This window comes from Lissotriton helveticus, chromosome 9, assembly GCF_964261635.1.
Source record: "Lissotriton helveticus chromosome 9, aLisHel1.1, whole genome shotgun sequence".
NCBI classification, from domain to species: domain Eukaryota; kingdom Metazoa; phylum Chordata; class Amphibia; order Caudata; family Salamandridae; genus Lissotriton; species Lissotriton helveticus.
In genome coordinates this window covers 261,998,195-262,020,680 of record NC_136070.1, presented here as the reverse complement: position 1 = coordinate 262,020,680, position 22,486 = coordinate 261,998,195, and the positions used below count along the sequence as shown (strand labels likewise).

The 22,486-nt window shown below is 47.1% G+C and overlaps 1 protein-coding gene across 6 annotated transcripts in view; it reads right to left on the bottom strand.

Moving 5' to 3' along the window:
* The window catches only part of TTLL5 (tubulin tyrosine ligase like 5), a 1,026,293-nt gene that overhangs the window by 246,264 nt on the left and 757,543 nt on the right, over nucleotides 1-22,486 (bottom strand). For all 6 annotated transcript variants that reach the window (XM_078659928.1, XM_078659931.1, XM_078659927.1 and 3 more), the window contains one exon: nucleotides 21,594-21,742. In XM_078659928.1, coding sequence (XP_078516054.1) covers nucleotides 21,594-21,742 — 149 coding nt within the window. The remainder of the gene's footprint in view (nucleotides 1-21,593; nucleotides 21,743-22,486) is intronic.

Genomic DNA, 22,486 nt, shown 5'->3' with positions numbered 1-22,486 from the left:
ATTTGCAGTTTATAAGTTAAAAATCCTAACATTGAAGAGTGAGCTATTAACCGTCATCAAAGAGCTGCATGAAAACTGCAAGGTATAGAGTAGAACTGTATGATTTTTACAGTCTTTCATTATCCTAAGGTTGGAAAATGGGTTCATTAGGATGGAAATCAATTCTGATTATTAAAGAGAACCCCCAACCATGGTGTTATGTTTTAAATTCTGGGTTTGTGCTTCTTTAGTGTTGCAAAGCCATCTGTGCCCTGGGCTCTCCCCAACGTTTTGCTGACTTGTACTGGTGGTACCTCACTCTGACTGACCCTGGCCTCTGACTAACCAGGCCCAGGGCTATGTTGAAAGAGACACTTACAAATACAGTAAAAACACCTACATACAGTAGGGTACACTATGGGTTAGGGTACCTCCATGATTGACATGACCTCTCCTATACGGCCCTAGTACATAATAGGGCATGGGGATTAAAACTACCTTTAACTCCCTAGTTTATATTAGGGAATAGCGGTTTAGAGGCCAGCAGCCCTTCCTGCACTTGCATGTGTGCACTGCAGCCTGAGGTCAGTTTAAAAGCAGGCCCGTGTTGGAGGACTGCTTTTAAAATGCAAATTGTGCCCAATCTTGACTTTTGGGTTTGGGGCACTTACACATTGATAAACTACAATGTTGGGGCATATTAGGTATCCCCAGAGGTTCCCCTAGGTGTCCCAGGGGTTAGAGGTCAGGTATCTACAAGGAGGACCCTTATAAAATGAGTGTTATATGCCCTGGGTTTAGTGAAATTGCACATTTCACTGCCTACATTGTAGTATAGTGCTTCCCAAAATCGGCCTTTGTGCTAGGAGCACTGTGAAGTGAGGATCTGCAATATTTTGATATAATCAGAACCCCTAAAGTCTTTCCTATGTATTCTAGGGCTGGGGTCCTGTGGGTATAAGGAGGATCCTTATATAGGCCCTGGTATTGGAGAAATTGGCCAGGTAATTTTTCCATTGCAGATCCCAAGCCCATAGGGTAACATTGCAGGAGGTTATTAATTAATAACTGGAGAAAGGAAAGCCATACAACTAGGATTAAAGGACTCAGAAGAATGTTAATGATAAATGCAACTATGTGGTATTGTTGAATTTATTTTAAAATGTACAGACAAGAAGTTATAAGACTTTCTTGTCTGCAAGCCACAATTCAGCCCTCTAGTGCCCTGCCTTGATTTGTCAGAGGTAAGTGGATTGGACTGGCTGTTTAAAGAGGTGATAAATGACCCCTAGAGTTTCTGCAAATGAATAAAGGTTTTTGAAGAAAAAAAAATGACCCCTAGAGTTAGGAGGCCTGTCTGGGAGTAGAGGTTGCTGGGCATAGGAATGCCAGAACCAGGGGAAGGGGTAGTAAACAATGCTCTTCAAGAGAATGAGACAAGCTGGAAAATCACTTACATTTACACCTCTCCCACAGCCTGATGGGGGGATTAAGGAGGAATTCCCAGATGTAAAGGGAGTGGACCTAGGTAGATGAGGCCATCATGTAGGCTGGTTTAGTTAGTTCTGCTCCCTCTGCTGGAAAATCAGCCATGATGAATTTTGGAGAAATTGTGCTCTCTTTGGGAAAATAATGCCACACTTTAGAGGATGTGGTCAAAACCTGGAGCATTGCCCTGCACCTCATTGGACAGGAGTGTCCTCCTTCTTGACCCAGAGAACTTGGAATAAGTATCTGAAAGGGACAAAGCCTCTCAGATGATGCTGCTTCAAACTTGGGAGAAGAAAGGTCCCTGCTGAGGGTTTTGATTTGAACCAACCAGGCCCTGACTGAAGGTTGTGCCTGTTGCACAATCTGGAGCTACAGCCCTGTGGACTACCTTGCTTCAAAATGACTAAAGAGTGGACTCCCTGCAAGCTGAAGGTTAACAGAGCACTCCTGGACCACCAAGAATCCCCAGCCTGGAGAACTACCAGTGAATTTGAAAGGGTTTTGTCCACGTGGATTGTGGTAACTGAAGTCCATTTCAAGGACCATCTTGGAGATTCCAGACCCTTGGAGTACGTGTTGGACACTTTGAGACACTTTGGAAAATTTCAGGAAGAAGTTCCAGAGGTTTGGAGAAGTTTGGAGCAACTTTGGTAAAAAGCTCCATAAGTGGACCGACTCAATCTGGCCAGACAAGCCGACAACCATCAACCATGAGTTGGCCTGCCGTCCAGGTTCCTCCTGCTGAAAAGCTCCAGGGGTCCGACTTCCAGGGTTTGATCAGGTGTAGGCGGAAACCCAAGCTGGCGCACCCTCACCGAATCCGGCCTAGAGAAAAGCATTGAGGGACCCTGCAAGAAAAAGCTCAGCAAACATTTCTAATTCCGAACTTAGAAAAGGTGACCGGGGCCAACCATGAGAGCCAAGCCACCCACCATCAACTGTGTGCCAACCTGCATCCCTAGCTCGTACCGCTGGAAAGCTCCGGAGGTTGGACTTCCATAATTTTGACCGGGAGTTCGTTGCAAGGCAAGGCGGCGAACGTTCACCGAATCAGGGCTGGCTGAGAGCTCCAACGGACCCCATGAAGAAAAGTTTCTAAGTCAGAAGGTAAAAACTTTGACCGAGACCTACCGCAAGGAGTAACCCCACAGGGCTTCATCGTGGTCGTCCTGAAACTTTGACTTTGAGCAGTTCCACCGTGAACAGATGTACCAAAAGGGGATATAAGTTTCTATGTGCTATATCGTGCTACATTTTTAAAAAGTCATATTCCCGGTTCCCTACATTGGATTTTTTCATTTTAAAGAGAAAAATATTTTGTATTTTTATAAATTGGTGTTGGATTTTTATTGTGTGTTGTGTCTTAATTATTTACTGAATTGGTGTTTTTAAATGCTTTTCGAAGACCGGTACGGAGCTATATATTGAGGTAGTGTCCTTATTGCCGGGGACAGATATACATTTGCCCCTACTATTAACCCACTTTCCAACATCCAGACCAAGCACTCTTAAACAATACTGTCTACAAGTATGGATGACATGTGAATCCTACACCCTGTAGTTTTATTTAACATTTCCTACACACAGATTTACACACCTATGATTGACTGCCTCTGTGTAGTGTGAATGATGTAAAGTGCTGACACCCTGCACTGGTATGAGTGGCGCTATATAACTAATTGAATGCATCTGAGAGTGGTTATGGAGACTTGAGCAGCACTATTAAAGGGTGGTAGTGAGGGAATCCGTGGCGCAGCTGGGTTGTTGAATACCAAGGCTGTCTATCTGATTTCATCTCCTGCCTCCTTTATCCACCAACATACTCTCCCTCCACATTATCTCACTCTTCCAGGTTCTTTCTCATCTTTGCTTTCTCCTTTTTCCTCTGTTTTCCATATTTCCCTTCCTCCTTCTGCCAACAACTCTTGATGCCTTTCTCTTGTTCAGTTTTACAGTCTGATGGTTTAAATAATGTACCGGTCTCTAACAAAGAATACAGTTACGCCTCACCTGCAGACACCAACTTAAATTAAGCATCATTTGCTTGCAGCCCACAAAGGAAATGCCAGAGTGGCTATTATGGCCCTTTCTGTAGTGTATATCCTTCGTGAAGAGCAGATACACCTTTTTCTCTCCTTTCTGCGAGACACAAGGATCCCAGCCATCTCCCTTCTCTATGGAAGGGAGAAGTGTGCGTGGCGATCGGTCTCTCCGACTGCCAGGGAACCGCCCGCCATTGTAATATGGCGGGCAGTCGTCGATGGCTGTGGGACTGTCAGCGACGCGGTGATGTGGCAGTCTCACCACCATTATAATCACCCCCTAAGTTTAATGTGCATGAAAATCCAACATTACCAACCCCTGGTAAGTTGCACTACTAGTGCTGAAAAAGTTCAATGGAGGTACCAATGAACGAGGTGGACTGGCCTCAAGGGTCTTGTGACCTAAGTGACAGAGTCACTGTCGCTCTAGTGTGTTCTTCTTCGTATGCCTGCTCGCAAGACTGGAGGTGAACTGCATGGATTGTGGTGGACAAGCCTTCAAGGTTAACTCACACTTGCCACTGTTAAGGTCCACCTGCTGGTGTTAAGACACCAGGGCTTCTTAGGTCTATCGGGCCTTCTAAGGTGTAGCATCGGAACGAGCTCTGTCAGGAGTGTGGTCTGGTGGACTGGTCATGAAGGCTGAAAATGGTGCTCCAGTTCCAAATTTGGCAGCTCAGGCCAGAGTGCCACATCCTCTCCCCTACTGAATACCCTACTGCCCCACTGGGAGAAACTGGCACTGCCTTCAGCTACAACCCAATTGTGCTGAGACTCAATTCAAATTATGCATTGGACAAGAGTAAAATGCTACCCTGTAAAAAGCAAACACTGAATGAAAGGATGAGCAAAGCATGTGAAATGTAAGCAGGAACAACATGGTTACCTTAACGGTTTTAAACTCATTATTCAGAAATCAGTAAGTGATTTTGCCTGAAAAGTTCAGGACATGACTACAGGACCAGGAAGGGACCCGTTTCAATGTCCATTGCTTATATCCTTACAAAATGTAAGCAGTTTGGTTTAAAAAAGACCAAATCCCTCAACACAGAGCTGCGGTACACATTTTATAGGCTAAAATAATTAAAACAGTTGAAAACGCTCATATTAAACGTTTTCCACTCCACCCCTCAGTCAGGTATTGCAGTCCCTTTAGGAATGGTGCACTTCCCCACCCTGGGAAAACAATGTTTTGGTCAAAGAAAGAAGATAAAAAGAAGTAGCACTTCACTGGAAAGCTCTGTAAAGCAGCACTAAGGTGCATGGGTGTAAATAACAATCTGGCCTGTCTGCTGACAACTCTGTATTGCTTTATTTGGTTATTTAATTATTTTTCTTATTTTGTTACTTTTTTTCTCTCCGTTCCGAGGTTGTTCTTTGGAATAGAACCCTGTCAGAAAATGAGGACATTTCCAGCCAAAGTGTTCTGCTCGTTTTTGGACCCATTTCACGGGGGAACAAATAAAGAAAAGGAGAGGCAAGAGAGAGTATGTAACCGCTGTCTTTTGAAATCAGCACTTAAGGATAAGCGAGACAGATACAGAAAGAGATGGAGGAATAAAGATAGAGAGAGAGGCAGGAGGAGGGAGGCTACCAGAGGCAGAGCAGGAGAAGCAGACGCTGTCCTTCCCTCCTCCTGGCATGACGGAAAATAGATGAGTTTTTTTTCCTTCTCGGCCCTTCCCATACTGGCCAAGCCTTACTGTAGAATAACAAAGGGCAGAGGGCGGGTGGCCTCTTTGACTGCAGGCAGGCGCGGTCACTGGTCAAGTACAGGGCCATTAGGTAGCGCTTTCGCGCGCTAATGGCCCTGCGAATAACAGAAGAGAGAGGGGAAATTCTTTTTTCCCCTCGTCCCCCCCCACCCTCACTCCAAAATCCGGGGGGATATGTCCCCCATGTCCTCCACACTTCCTACGCCCATGCAATCCACACTGCCAGATTTAAACCCCTGACCCTACTGCAGGCTGTGCTTAATTTGAGCTGGTGGCTTCGGTGCTCGCACCGGCATATAACTGTTAATCCCGGGAGTTACGACAGTCGGCCACATGGTGGCACTTTTGCCTAATTTAGACATAAGCACAACATAACAACAGTTGTTTGTTAATTCAAAAGTACGAGGGCCATTGGCATTATGTGGTAAAGACAGAGCAAATTATGCAGCAGAGTTTACTAAATTATGCGGCAAGAAAATTCAAACTATGCCAGATCATGGGGCACATTCTGTGATCGTATCAGTTAATTATTTTGTCAATCTTACACGTTAACAATGTCTGGATAAAGATTTCACATTGTTAGTACTTGTTTAACACCCAAATACAGCAATATGCAACTGAAGGGTAAACAGTCAAACTTTGCGAAGTGCCTTCCACCGCACAGAAACCAGGATTGCCAAATTTGTAGCAACATTTGATCAGTTTGAGCTGCAATTCTGGATTAGTTTGAGCTAGAAACTTTTTTTGTTAAAATCTGCAAATTATGCAGCAGATGATGGATTATGTGCCATACCCTTAAATATGATAAATATGCAAAACAAACGCAGCAGCTTCACAATCACATAATTACAACAGCCCTGAATATACTAAAAATGACTAATACCTGCTGCGCAAGCCATGCATATGGCTTTGGGGGCCTGGAATAGTCTGTATTTTCACACCTGTAGGAGTGTGATGCTCAATATTGTGTTGGGAGCGCTGACAGGGTTAATAGATGGTGGAAACTGCAGTGGTCTTCTGCAGAGGGCCCGTCACTTACCTTTTTTAAAATAAATTGATTACTACCCTACACTGTTTACTTGTTGCATCCTTTACAGCAGGCACATTGAAATACCGAGACAGAACGGTTTAAACAATGTGTTTAACACAAGAAGTGGTTAATATGCTATAAAGAAAAATGCAGGCACTCACATTTTATTTTTAAGATCCTGCTGCAGGAGCTGTGGAATGCTGGGCTTTCTGTATATGAAGGCTTTCTCGACTTTACTTCACCTCCTGCACCACCACCCTACACTTCCTATATCTTTATCTCATTTTGATGGTTCTTTTTTATGCCTGCTTTCTCTATTTGACATAGCTAGCTAGCTTTCCCATCTTTTTTTATTTCCTTCTCTCTTTTCAGCCTTTCTCATTCTTGCTGTGGGTCAAAGTCTCGTGATGAAAAGTAAGTCCCAGTTGCCAAAAAAAGAATGGTGGTCCCAGCACCTGCACTAATTAGGCACTTTAGTCGATGAATTCAAGTACAGCTAACAGAAAATGTTTATGTGATCCCACAGTATAACAAAACATGCAGATAGCTCCAAGGCGGGTACAGCAATTCAGCCTTCCAGTTTTAAATTTCTAAATCCAATACCGAGGAAAATAAACATCCTCTGTGTAATTTAGGACTAGAGGACAGGGTAAGTTACAGTATTGTCAACACGAAAGACTCCCCTTATCCCGACCTATATTTCTTCCACCTTACTTCTCTTGTAGACCCACGGGAAGTCAACCAAAAGTGCTGAATTTACAAACAGATGAAACATATAGGCACTATGAGACTGGGATGTACTTAATCCGGGGTCATATTCTTTTTATGGTGCTGAGAGGTACGAGTCTGAAAGCGTGTTTCTAGAATGTGCGAAGTGTGGAAAGATGTGGTTTAATATTATCACAAAAATAAAATGATTTGCACTATAAATCCTACAATGCCAGTCATAGGTAGAAGAGTAAACATGAAATCAACCCAAATAAGTTTGCCTGCCACTCTCAGTGCACATAGAGAGAATATATAGGAAGACCAAAAAGGAAGAAATAACAGGAAAAAGTAATATTAACCTGAAAAATGGCAAAACACAGTTTATGCTTTTACCTTTAACTGGCACAGTAGGATTTATACTAAATATATACTTTTTCATCACTGTACTTGAATGGAAGTGTAATATTCTCCCTAGAGATTATAACACACTATTGTTACATTTAAAATGTTTCATTATGATCACTGTTGAATATGGATTTAGGATGTCAATCTTGTATCTGTGAAAGACTTCGCTTCACTATGTCTGACTTCTTGACACTTAATTGTGAGTGACGGTGAGTCTGCTGAAAGTATCCTAGTTATTGTATTATTGTATTATTGATTTATTAATTATTATGTCGAGGGCCTATTTGCCATATGATGAAACAGGCGCTGGCTGGCTGTTATTGTAATACATTAATGCTGTATGACCTATGGGGGATCAAAAATAAAACTGCTTGGAATTCCACGACAACCTGAAATTGACGTTTGACTTTCATTTGAACTTGAGTGCTCAGAATTTTCTCTGTTTACCATTGATTAACCCCTATTTCTGGGGGGTTATGTTCTGGGGTTGTATGGTAGCCAGCCCTTGCTCTAGAGCACCACCATATTGTTACCTTTTGCTGCTCACTAGATCCTGGACAGTATCAGTGAGCGCCTTGTCTCTGGCCTGTTTACCTTGCTTCTGTGTGACTGAAGACCATCCAGAACTCAGCGGCCAGACTAATCCTCGACCTCCCCAGACGGACATACATCACACACCCTCACCTGAAGAAACTTAACTGGATCCCCGTCTACGAGAGTTACCAATTCAAGATTCTGACGCAGACCTACAAAGCCCTGCACAACCAAGGGCCAGCATACATCAACCACTGCCTGAGCTTCCACCAACCCTCCAGACTCCTATGATCCGCCTCCCTCTCTCTCCCGCCCCGCATCCGCCGAAGCAACCCTGGATGACACTCCTTTTCCTACCTCAACGCAAAGTCCTGGAACAGCCTCCCCCTCCATCTACAGACTTCACCCTCTCTTCAGGAGTTCAGAAGGGGACCAAAGACCTGGCTATTCAACCAAGGCCACCCAAGCAGCTTAGATCTCAGCGCATGAATACCCGCGCAGTTGACTAGCTGCGCTTTACAAATCCTGCTTTATTGACTGATTGATAATCTAAAGTGTCTGTATACCACATCTGTTATACGTGTATGGTAATCCTAGTAGATATGGCATTCTATGTCAGGACAAGAGGCAATGATTATGCTTAAATTCCTACTTTATTTGTCTCCTGCAGCCAATAAGATTCAACTTAACTATATTTTCCAAGAACTACAGTGAAAAACAAGTCAACATTATATCCACACATCATAAAGAGGTACAGTCCATAATGTCTGGTCTCTCTGTTCACCCTCCCTCTTTCTATGCTGCTCCAGCAACCACAATGAAGTGCTCCTGGTTTCCTCTTCAGGGGACATCATACATATTATCTGCACTTGCTCGGAAATGCTTTAAGAAAGGAGGCAGCTTCTAAACACTCCCTTTAATCAAAAAGGGATTCGGACAAGGAGACAAGCAGTTTTGGCATGTTTTGATCCTTCATCGCCACAATTGAACACAAGGCTAGTTAGATTCCTTGAAGCGGCTCGGGCAAAAACGCCAAACTGACTCTCAATCTGCAGGGTAATGGAACACTGGGGTAATTTTACTAAAGGGACGACTAATTGTCATAGCTGATTGCTTTTTTTCTCACAGGTTGCAAATAACTGTAATGACACTAAAGTGTTTTTAGATATTAACACCATGTTGCTCATGAGGGAGCACAACCATTTTAAATACGGTTTTATTTTTGTATGTATTGCAATGGTTTTAAGTAACTATGCAAATAAAGTATTATCTTATCTTATCTTCAGGGGACTGGTTCTTCTTCATTTTAGTTAAATTGTATGACGCTTACTTTACTGTTGTGTTCATTCTGCGGTTACTTGCAACCACACCTTCTCAAGCGGTTGGATTTTGTGCTGTGAGAGGGCCATGTGCGGAACGATCAGCCAGCCACTAGAGTATGTTTACGAGTATGTAGGCATTGCACACTTTCTCCTGCGTCGGCGCATTTTCTCCTCAGGACTTTCCCTGTGTAGCTGAGGAACTATGCAGGCATGGTCATTCTCATTTAAAGTACCCCATTTCCCCCCGGAGTCTTACACTGCGTGGAGGTCCGTCCGTATCATAATTTGTCCTGCAAGCAGAGAGACCTTTCCACACCCCTGGCGGGTCCTGTAAAAATTCAAGCTTTCAAGTATGCCGAACTAGGGAGCGGCCATTCCGAATACAACAGGACAGAAGACATCAGGATACGCAGGTAAGCAGCCTCGCAAGGCTACTGCCAAGAGGAAAACAAACAGGGGGTCAACTTGGACGCCTTTGCGAAACTTAAGAGGGCATTCCTCTCTCAGGAAATACTAGAAGGCTCGAAGGCATCTGGCAATCTTAACCCTGCAGAACAGTTTGAGGAGGACCCTTTTTCTGAAACCCCCGCCCACTCCAGACCCCTTTGACGGGGATGGCTCCCCAGGGGACATGAAAGACAGGGAGCCTGACAATAAAGCTCCCACCTCTAACATGTTGGACCCTGATGTTATTTTAAATGCCCTCAGACGGGGCCCCAGGAAAGAAAGTACCCACGTACGTTTCAGGGTGGTTACGTAAACCACTGGATAAGGAGGTGCACAATTGCCTCAGTGTGGAGTGCCCCCATACGTCACTGGACGACAACGTGGCTTTAACACCTGAGATTCATGCCAGAATGGCCACCTTCTTTGCAAAGTAAATTAGAGACACCAAAAAGAGCATTGACTGGTCCTGGCAGTCATGTCAAGACAAACTTCTTCACATTGCCGGCCTTCCAACGAATATTCACGTCATAGCCGAAAAGGTCAAGGAATATGGATCTCTGATTCCTCCGGACATATTCTCAGGATGGGCCCAATGAGCAATTATCTTTCTGGGCAGAACAAACTGTGTCCTTCTACAGAGCAACGTTGTTCCCTCCTTATCAAAATCAACCTGGCCCAAGGTGGCTTCTTTGGGGACTCCTTCATTAAGGAGATCAGAAAGTTCCCTGCTGGCAGTGGCCTCCTACTTGATGCCGAGTAGGCGTTCGATTCTCTGGAGTGGCCCTTCCTGTACGCTGTGATGCAGAAACTAGGAATTCCAATGGGGTTTCTGAATTTGATACACCTTCTATACGCCGGCCCAGTTGCCCGCTTGAAATTGAATGGTGAAATAACAGCTCAGTTCCCCCTGACGAGTGGCACCAGACAAGGGTGCCCCCTCTCACCCCTATTATTTATCATAGCTATGGATCCCCTGGCGAGACAGATACAGGAGAGACATCTCCAAGAGGGTTACAATTTCATACAGGCCCCCTCACAGCCTTGTTCTATGCTGACAATGTCATGCTGTTTGTGCGGAAGCCAGCTACAAACCTGTCCTCCTTACTGCGTGAAGAACAAGTTACTTACCTTCGGTAACAATATATCTGTAAGAGACTGATTAGTTATAGATTTCTTACCATGTGAATTACCCCCAGGCGTTAGACTGGATCCAGAGATTTTTTTTGTCAGCAGTACCTCTGCGTGTCATAAGGTGGCATGGGTCGGCTCCGCGTTCGTCGTTGGCGTTGTGGTCGCCGGTATGATGTCACGGCAGCTACTTAGACGCCACCCTCGCATGCGGACGTCCGTTGTTATACACGACATTCCACGCCAGATGCGCAGAGCCATGCAAGACACTGACCACTGGTGCAGGAAACTAGGGCCCAGAAAGGAAGTCCTTAACCCAAGAAGTCAGTCTGCAGAACGGGGAGGATGGGTGGGGTGGTGAGGAATCTAGAACTAATCTATGTCTCTATGTTACTGAAGGTAAGTAACTTGTTCATCTGAAAGAGACAATTAGTTATAGATTCCTTACCTTGTGTATAGATACACCAGCAATACCAACCCCGGAGGTGGGTCTGCGAACCAAGTTCACCCAGAAAGTCCTGGGGAACAGAACAGCCAAATAAGCCGTCCCTCCGGACTTGGCTGTCCAGGCAGTAGTGCTTTGTAAATGTGTGCAAATATGCCAACGTAGCTGCCTGACAGATGTCACTGAGAGGAATACCACGTCCCAAAGCAGTAGTAGCTGCCGTCTCCCAGGTGAAATATGCGTGCAGCCCCACTGGAGGCTCCTTCTTTGCCAATGAATAGCAAGCTTTGATGCACAAAACAACCCACCTAGAGATGGTACGTTTGTGCACGGCCCTCCTTTTTGGTACCCATGTAGCCAACAAAGAGCTGGTCATCCACCCGGAATTGTTTTGTGTGATCCAAATAAAATGAAAGCGCTCGTTTTGGATCCAGACGGTGGAGCCTCTCTTCCTCCTTAGAGGGATGCGGAGGCGGAAAAAAGGTGGGCAAAGTGATGGTTTGACCAATGTGGAAAGAAGTAACCACCTTGGTAAGAAAGGAAGGTCTTGTTCTTAGGACGACCTTGACCGCATGAACAGCCAGAAAAGGAGGTTTTGAAGAAAGAGCTTGGAGTTCACTCACCCTGCAAGTAGAGGTGATGGCAGCCAGAAAGGCAGTTTTTAAAGTAAGAAGTCTGAGAGGACAGTTATGAAGCGTCTCAAAAGGAGCGCACATAAGGTAAGTAAATCCACGTTCAAGACTCACTGAGGCATTACAAAGGGAACAGGAGGAAAAAGATGACTAATGCCCTTACGAAAGCGATTTACAACAGGGGACTTGAAAAGTGAAGGCTGATAGGAAGTCTAAGAAAGGTTGATTTGGCCGAGAGGTAGCCCTAATAGTGCCCAGAGCAGGGCCCTGCTGAACCAAAGAGAGATGGAACAAGAGAACCTCAGAAAGAGGGGCAGAAAGGGGATCCACAGCCTTTGCAGCGCACCATGCCACAAATCTATTCCATCTACAGGCGTATACCGTCTTAGTGGAGGGACGCCTGGCTGCCAAGATAACATCATAAACTTCGGGAGACAGGTCAAAAGCCGTCAACTGCTGCAACTCAATCTCCACGCAAGGAGGTGGCGGCTGGACAGGTTCGGGTGGGGAACCCTCCCATGCTGCTGTGACAGAAGATCCTCCAGAAGAGGCAGTTTGATCAGAGGATCGATGGGCATGTGTAGCAGCTCGGGATACCAGACTCTTCGTGCCAAATCCGGAGCCACAAGAATGACTTGGGCCCGGTCGCGCTTGATCTTCAGCACACTGGGCAGCAGTGGTATAGGCAGAAAGGTGTATAAAAGACTGCAACTCCACTTGCGACGAAAAGCGTCGCCTAGTGAGTGCCGCCTTGGAAATTCCAACGTGCAGAATTGCTGACATTGCGTATTCTCTTCGGACTAGATCTAACCAAGGCTCTCCCCACTGCCGAAAGAGACTTTGCGCCACCTCCGAGTGAAGACGCCATTCGTGCTCCATCATGCACCTGCGTCTGCCCTGGCGTTCAGAGAACCTACTAGGTGTTGAACCACCAGGGATATGCCCTGTTGTTCCAGCCATGTCCAGAAACGGAGAGCCTCTTGACAGGGTCCACGACCCCACCCCACCCTGTTTGTTGCACTACCTCATGGCTGTGGTGTTGTCCATGAACACCTGCACTACTCTTTCCCGAACAGAGGGAAGGAATGTCTTTAGTGCAAGACAGATCGCCTAGAGTACCAGAAGGTGAGTGTTGAGCCCGGACTCCGCCGGAGACCAGAAGCCTCTGATCTCCGCCTTTCCCATGTGGCTGCCCCATCCCAGAAGTGCTGCTTCTGTCATCACTGTGTATTCTGGTTGGGGAAGGGAGGGGGATCTGCCGTTAACCCAATCCCTGTTCGTTAGCCACCACTGCAATTGTCGTGCAGTGCCCTCCGAGATCTGGATGCAATTGGACAGGTTCCCCAGATGCTGCGCCCACTGGAACTTCAGGTCCCACTGCAGAGCCCGTATATGCCACCTGGCATAATCTACCAGCAGGATGCAGGAGGCCATGAGGCCCAGAAGCCTCAGGGTCACTCTGACCAAAAACCGGGATAGATGCTGAAAGATCGGAATCATAGCTGCTCGGGAGGATAGACCCGAAACTGCCTTGTGCCCAGAACCGCTCCGATGAAAAGGAGCTTCTGAGGGGGAGTCAGGTGTGATTTTGGCACGTTGATAATGAACCCCAGCGAATGCAGAAGGTCTGCCGTAGTCTGGAGGTGGGAGATGACTGCCTGGGGGCGAGCCCGCCTTCAACAGCCAGTTATCGAGATAGGGGAAAACTGGAACCCCCTGATCTGCACAGATGAGCTGCGACCACCGCCATCACTTTCGCAAAACTCCCGAGGGGCGCTGGTAAGGCCAAAGAGGAGCACGGTAAACTGGCGTTACGTGCATTACAAGCAGACATGCCCTGAGCTAGCATCAACATTTTGAACTTCTCCTTGCGGAGGAAGCAGTTGACATTCCTGAGATCCAAGATAGGATGCAGGCCTTTGTCCTTCTTGGGCACCAAAAAGTAGTGGGAATAACAACCACGATCTACTTCTGTGGCAGAAACTCGCTCGATGGCTCCCTTGGCCAAGAGAGCTGTAATGTCCTGTTGGAGAAGGGCCAGATGATCCTCCGACATGCAATGGTACTGAGATGGCATGGAGGAAGGGGTAGTCTCGAAGGGGAGGGAGTAGCCCATTCGGACTATCTGCAACACCCACCTGTCAGGCGTTATGGTGCTCCAGTGGGGGAGGTGATGGCGAATCCTGCCGTCCACTGGCGATTGGTGGCCCTGAAAAGTCAGACCAGGAGGGTTTGGAGGCTGCTGCAGAGGGGGCAGTGGTGGACTGGCCCGCTCGCTGGTCCCAGACCCACGACAGTGGGTTCCCCAGCCGCGCAGGGGCTGAGTAGCGTGCAACGGCCTGTGTCTCTGGGTGGAACATGGCGGGGCACCCCGTCCGTAGCCACGAAAGGGGAGAAAGGCAGACTGTGCAGGACGAGTGGGGGAGAGGCCCAAGGACTTGGCCGTAGCCAGAGAGTCCTTGAAGCGCTTTAGTGCACTGTCTGCCTTGTCGCCGAACAGGCGACGGCCATCAAAGGGCATGTCCATCAGGGTACTCTGGACATCGACAGTCAACCTCAGCCAGGCGTAGCATCAAAGGGCTACCAACGTTGAAATCATTCTGCCTAGCTAGTTGGTGGTGTGCAGTCCACAGCAAATGGTAAAATTGGCTGCGCCTCTACTCGGCGACAGTACCGGAGAGCACTGCCCGGGCCTCCTCCGGGAACTGAGGCAGCACCTGCGCCACCGTATCCCACACGGAGTGGGTGTAGCGGCCCAACAGACATGCAGTGTTTACAGATCGCAGTACCAAGCTGGAGGAAGAAAACATCTTCTTCCCAAGATATCCAGCTTTTTGAATTCCCTATCAGGTGGTGCAGTAGGGAAGGCGCTTCCTTTGAACGCGGAGGCTTGGACCATCAATCTCTCAGGGGTGGGGTGTTGGGAGAGGAAAATGGGGTTGCCCCGTGCAGGGCGGTGGCGTCGGGCAATCATCCTATCCACTGGAGCCCCAGTGTTGGGTCTGGACCAGGTGACCAAAAGGACGTCAGTGAAGGCTTCGTTGAATGGCAGCAGGAGCTCCAAAGAGCTCGCTGCCGGCTGAAGCACCTCTGTCAGGAGGTTAGTCCTGACTGCCACCGTAGGTAGCTCAAGGTTGACAGCCTCAGCTGCCCTACGCAACACCACTGCGTAAGACGCTCCCTCCTCCATAGCCACGGTAGGTGACAACATGCTGAGGTCTGGGGAGGTATTCAAACCACTGGCATTCCCCAACTCCTCTCTCTAGTTCGAATCATACTCTAACTGGTCAGTTAAAGGGTCTCCGGACGCCTCCCAGTCCTCCTCCCCCTCCTCTGGTTGCCAATCTGGCCTAAAAGAACCAGAGTAGAACAGGGGTACAAAAGTACCTGTCGGCGCCGGATCCGGTGTCATTGATGTCGGTCCGGCTCCGTGTCTACGTCGGGGTGGAGGCCGGGGCCGACGCCGGCTGGGGACACAACCGTCGTCGGTAGCGGACGTGGTGCCGGTGGAGTCAGTGCCGGTGGAGGTGTTATAAGGTCGACCGGCTCAGATCCAGGCCTGGATCCAAGGGGACCCTGCAGGGCCAGCGCCACCGGCGTCAAAGGCCCAGGGTCCTCAGCCGAGTCCACGAGGCCCGCAGGTGCGCCGGCAGAGACGGGCTGACCAAAGATGGCATGCATCGCTTCGTAGAACTCCGAAGCTGGGCAGGGGTTGCTCCGAGTCCTGGAAAAGGAGGGAAACTCGGAGTAGACCCTTCGGCCTCCGCACACAGAGCCGCATGAGTGGCACCACTCGCGTCCCTCGTCGCGTCAGCCGACGGACGGGGAGAAGTCAAAGAGAGACGGTGCTTCTTCGACTTCTTCTTGTGCTTCGACTTACCCGAGGAGTTCGACGACGAGTGGCGATGGTGGCTCCGCGACCGGTCCCTTCACCACCTGTGTGACTGGGACCTTGAACAGCATGGAGTGGACTGCCGGACCTCGAGAAGCTTTCGGGACCGTTCTCGCAAAGACTTTGGATTCATGGTCCAGCATTTGGAACACGACTTGGGGTCGTGGCTCCGATCTAAGCACCACAGGCACACGCGGTGCGGATCCGTCACTGACATCAGTTTTCGGCAGGACCCGCAAGCCTTGTAACCGGGCATCCCTTGTGTGCACCAGGAGTCGATCGACTCAAGAACGGTGTTGACAAAAGTCACAAAAGATTCTGTCAAAAAGTGACTGGAGTTACAGCTCTCTCCAGATCTGCGCTGGCTGGCGTGGAAAAAGAAAGAACTGGCTGCAGCGCGCGAGGGTGTTGTCTAAGTGGCTACCGTGACGTCATCCCGGCGACCACGACGCCAATGACGAAGGTGGAGCCACCTTTCGACGTGCAGAGGTACTGCTGACGAAAAAATTCTCCAGCTCCAGTCTGACGCCTGGGGGTAATTCACAAGGTAAGGAATCTATAACTAATTGTCTCTTTCAGATGTAGTCCGGTTTGGAGCGTACTCAGGACTAGCCATTAATTGGACCAAATCAGAAATTTTCCCCTTGACTCCGGCCACTACTCAGGAGGATTTTGAATTCCCACTTACCCCACAAAATATCTCAGCATTTTTCTACATTGCAGAGCACCAGAGGTGATTCGCCTCAACTATTGCCAAGTGATAGATCAACTCACATCCCAGGTGAAGCGGTGGATCAGACTTATCCTTTCCATGGCGGGTAGAATCGCCATACTGAAAATGGTGGTTCTTATGCGTTTTTAATACCTTTTTTTAAACATCCCCATCACCCTCACCACGAAATTGTTTGATACACTCCGGACCTTGCTCATCTGCTTTGTCTGGGCCGGCAGGCAGCCTCGTATAGGCGGGAACTCCCTAATTATGCCTTATGAGCGGGGGGATTTGGAGTCCCTGATTTGTATTTATATTATCTCATCGCTCAAGTCCTTTTGACATATTATTGGTATCACCCTGATGCCCGGCTCCAGTATCTTAAACTGGAGCGATCCCAGATACACCCTAATCCTTTATCTGCTAACTGCCACAGGGTATGTGAGTACTTGCAATGTTCAACACTCCGTCCATCATCCCCTTTGGTTTTGTTAATTTCGCCTTAAGTTGGCAGGTTATGCCCAGACGTGGGTCTCTTGCTCCTTGCCACTGGATTCAAGATAGCCTGTCTGATGAGGGGTATGAACCCGAAACCGGTCCCAGGATGATTGTTTCCGGTCCAGGGAAGACATGGCTTGGCAGTTCGGGCTGGAATGTTACCATGAGGCACAGGGTCAGACTGATTTGCATGTGGCCATGTCTGTACTGGGGTGGCAGAGTGAGCTAAAGAATGATGATGGATTAAACCCAGATCAGTTGACTGGGGGTGAGTGCTTGCAGTGTTCAACACTCCGTCCATCATCCCCTTCAGACATCCCCTTTGGTTTTTGCTAATTTTGCCTTAAGTTGGCAAGGTATGCCCAGACATGGGTTCCTTGCTCACTTTGCCACTGGATTTAAGATAGCCTGGCTGATGAGGGTTATGTACCCGAAACCGGTCCCAGGATGCTTGTTTCCGGTCCAGGGAAGACATGGCTTGGCAGTTTGGGCTGGACTGTTCCCATGAGGCACAGGGTTACACTGATTTGCATGTGGGCATGTCTTAACTGGGGTGGCAGAGTGAGCTAAAGAATGATGATGGATTAAACCCAGATCAGTTGACTGGGGGTGAGTGCTGGCAAAGTTCAACACTCCATCCCCTTTGGTTTTGCTAACTTTCTAAAAGTGGCATTTTCAGAAATATGACTTGACCATAAATTAGGATTTGAAATTAGGGTTCCAGAGACACCAAACATGAAGCAATTATCTCTTCCCATTTGAAAATGGTACTTATAAAATTTAATAAGGCAACACCAATGTTATCTGTGGGAGAGATAAGCCTTTCAGTAGTGAAAAACTTATGTAAGAGTTTTTTACTAGCAGGACATGTAAAACATAAAAGCACATGTCCAACTTTTAAAATACACGGCACCCTGCCCTTGGGGCTGTCTATTGCCTACCTTAGGGGTGATTTATATGTATTAAAAGGGAAGGCCTGGGCTTGGGAAAAGGTTTACTTTGCCAGGTCGAAATGGCAGTTTAACCTGCACGCACAGACTGTGCAATGGCAGGCCTGAGACAGTTTAAAGGGCTACTTAAGTGGGTGGTACAATCAGTGCTGCATGCCCACAAGTAGCATTTAATTTACAGGCCCCGGGCACAAGTAGTGCACTTTACAAGGGACTTATAAATTAACAAGGGACTTATAAATTAAATATGCCAATTGGGTATAAGCCAATGTTACCATGTTACCATGTTTTGAGCAGAGAGCACAAGCACTTTAGCACTGGTTAGCAGTGGTAAAGTGTGCAGAGTCCTAAGGCCAGCAAAAACGAAGTCCGCAAAAATAGTAGGTCTGAAGGCAAAATGTTAGGGGGATACCATGCCAAGATGCCAGGTCTAACACCCACTAATAAACCTGAGGGAGTTCAACGAGTGGTGGCGGGGCGACTGGATGGTACGCCTAGACATTCTGGGCTTCCCTCCGCGTCACAGGTTTTTATAATTCATCTGAGAATCCAAAGCCAACGAGTTCACAACTCTTACTTCTGGTTTGACATCAGCATCTTGGTGCTTCACCAAGGTCCTCAGAACACTTGGGGGCACATGGGATTCCTATGTAGACTACAGTCTTCTTATGGATCTGTGTCCACAAAACTGACAGAAGGCCTTCACAAGGCAATGTTCCTGCTAGAGAGCCTGAAATTTTTCATAAATGAAAGCAAATCCATTCTGTTACCCACACAAAACATTATCTTCTTAGGTTTTGTAGTAGACTCTGTACAGGCAATTCTCAGACTTCTGTCCAAGAAAATGAGGAAGATATGACAGGAACTCTGAAAGACTCCCAATAAACACAAACAGAGATCACAGGTCTAGTCCGCCACTTGTCAATACAGGTCATATTTCTAGGTCTTCTTCATTACAGGGTTCTGCAGCGCAACAAGGTTCATCACCTCAGGAAAGGACTGAAGTATTCACAGGAGGTGTCACTTACTCAAGAGGCTCAAGAGGTGATGGAATGGTAGTTGTTGAACATGGAAGCATGGAATAGGAAAGCCATCTTGGTTATTCCCTTGATCTGATCATGACTCTGACACCTACAGAGAGGGATGGTGCGCTAACTGCGGCGAATGTTCTACTGGAGGGAGATGGTCTACATCCAAATGGAGTTAACACATTAATTGTCTCTAGCTTCTAGCAGGTTCATTTGCAGTCAAATGCTGGACCAAAGACAACATCAGGTCCACGGTGCCCATGAAGCTAGACAATGTTGTGGCATTGCAATACATAAATCACCAAGGAGGAACATGGTCCAGAGTCCTAGCAGATTTTGTCAATAACTTCTGGGAATATTGCCTGGAGAACAACAAATCGGTGATGGCGGAGTGCCTGCCAGGAACATCCAACACAACAGCAGACTCGCACTCCCATAACTTCCAGGATACATGTGCATGGATGCTTCATCCGCAGATCTTCCTCAAACTCAAACCAATGGGGTCCATTCACGGTGGACCTCTTCGCCTCCAGGCTGGACTATCAACTTCCCAGATACCTCAGCTGGAGACTTGACCCGAAGGCGATGGCAACGGATGCCTTCCTACCGGAATGGCTCAAGAAACAGGGATATGCCTTTCCTTCTTCTACATGCTGACACAGCTATTGGCTCAAGGGAGGCAACAGGGAATAGACTTAATCGTGGTGACTCTGGTGTAAATATCTCAAGCGTGGTATCCAGGTCCAAATTAACTTTCCTGGTATTCTACATTCCTTCTACCTAATTGCCCAGATTTTCTCCAATATTCTATAAGGAACGCCCAGCATCATCTGGTAATCAATTGAACCTCACATTTAATGACGTGGAGGATAACAGGGCAGGATGGAAAGTCCCTAACTTTTGGAGACAGGCTCAACATCTCCTGGCCAAAGCCTGGGTGCATGTTACGGTTACAAGGTACAGATCTGAATGTTAGATTGGTTTCATTGGTGCATGCAGAGGAACGTGGGTCCTGTAGGGTTGGACGTTGTTATCCTTTACTTCCTGCCCGATATCGCAGATCAAGGAGTGGGGTGCAGTTTGGTAAACACCTTTCATTCAGCTGTCTCAGCTGGCCATGTTCGACTGATGGTTACCCTTTGGGACAGCATCCTCTGATGAGAAAACTACTCTGAGGGGTACAGCTTTCCTTGCCTCTGGAACCTAAGTACTCATCCCTCTGGGATCTTAACAAAATCCTTGATCTTTTTCTGTCTTGGCAAAGCAATAAATATCTGTCCAAGAAAGAGCTATCGGTAAAACTAGCAATGCTCTTATAAGTGTGTCAGATGCCAGAGCTCTCGACTTAACAGGTAAGATTTTCACCACGGATGGGTTACTTTCTATATCCACAAGAGAACTAAAGGCAACTTCAGATTAGTCTCTTATCCCGCTTTCAGGGACTCCCCGAAATTGTGTGTGGTAAGGTGCATAAAGGGCTACGAGACCATGATTGCAGAACTTCGACCTGCGGGCAAGAAAAAATGACTGATTTCCATTTGTGAACCACACAAAGCAGTCTCTTCCCCGACCATAGCAAGATAGGTGCAATGATTTCAGTGCCATCTTAGTATACCATTCCGATCAGGTCACTTTAAAGAAACTTTAGAAATTTTGAAAATATTAGAAATACGTTACTACTGCATTAATTCCGCAAGATTTGATGTATAAGTATATGTAAAATTAATTTATCCAATAGTGCAGTATAGTTTGGAAGATCAGCATAGCTTTGTTTGATTACTTCATGGTTTTCTTTTCTCTTAATGTTAAGTTTCTGAACCTTTGATACATCTGGATGTAACAATGGCAGCCATGCCACCCTGGACACAACAACACTCACTCTGCAGCCACACACCCCTGTGATCACCCAGGAGTTTCTCCCAACAGCACCCTGGCCCCAACTTGCCCCTCCACCTCCACCCCTCTCCACACACACACAGTTTTCCTCTTCCTCACAGTTCAGAAACATGCGGTACAACATCCAAGGAAGCTAACCCCTCCTAGTGAACGCCAACGGAGGCTCACTCCAGAGCGCTACCTGCCTTATTGTCACCCCACTGACCTCAACGCCCGATAAGGATACATGCAACGCTTGCGCTATTCAATTTTATGTTATTGTTTATTGCAAATCACAATAAAAACACTTGGTTGATGGTGCTAAGTTTCTAAAACAGTGGAAGAAGAAACATACCACTTGGAAAATAGGCCTTATTTTCTTTGTCACACAAGAAAATGCAAGAAACGTGTGGACCATAAACAACCTACAGCTGCAAATGCTACTTATGTGTGTTCTTTTAAATCAGTGAGTAGGCTCTGCTAGTTAGACAGGTTTGACCTACTGTCACACAGACAAAAAGACGGCCATGGTGACAACTGCAACAACTACTGATCATGCAAACCTGATGCCTGGTCATATGACAGTAAAAGAAGAAAGCTGATCAGACTGGAGACGGGGCATGCACAGACCCTGAAAGGATGCACGTAAGTCCAAGACAGATGTTTGGTACCCTCATACCTCTACCCCTGCTTCATACGAGCATAATCTCCCCCTAGTTTCATGACAGCAATGAATTCACCACAGAAGGCAGCTCCTTACCGGATTCTTGGGTTGTGCACACTGTTCTCCTGAGAATCTGGGTGCATGATCCGTACGGGGCCTGCCGAGCTGCCTGAAGGTCGATGAGCTGTGATGTACGATGCACCGATCCTGCTTAAGGCTCCACTCGCAAGGTTCATGTTTGTCAACTAAATATAAAAAGAAAGGCGAAAGATCAGGGCATTGAGGAAGAAAGCCCCCAGATATGTGTGAGGTAGCAATGCTATTGCCAAACATGATGCCTCTTCAACTGTGACAGACATAAAGTGAGTCTTTCCTAGACGGCGGTGGGTTGGGGTGTTGTTGAGGAACTGTTATTAATTTTTTTGTTAGATGAGACCTAATGGCAAGCTATCGCTCCGTTGGTAAATGTCTTTGTGTATCCTACAAATTCTTAATAAATTGCATATAAAAAAAACTGCATATTTGTGTTCTATTAATGCCCAAGTTACTTACCTTCGGTAACGATATATCTGTAAGAAACAGTAGTTAGTATTAGATTCCTTATTCCTTACCTTAGAATACCCCCAGGCGTCAGACTGGATCTGGAAACTTTGCGTAGCAGTACCCTTGCGTGTCTGTAGGCGTCGTCTGCGGGTCCGCCGGAGTACTTAGACACCGCCCTCGCGCGCTGACGTCAGTTCTTATACACAGCTTTTCGGCGCCAGAAAACGCAGAGCCATGATAAAAAACCAACATTGGTGCCATAAAAAACTAGGGCCCTGAAAGGGGATGACCTTAGCCCTAGATATTGGTTCGCAGAACGGGGAGGATGGGTGGGGCGGTAAGGAATCTAATACTAACTACTGTTTCTTACAGATATATCGTTGCCAAAGGTAAGTAATTTGTGCATCTGAAAGAAACAGGTTAGTATTAGATTCCTTACCTTAGAA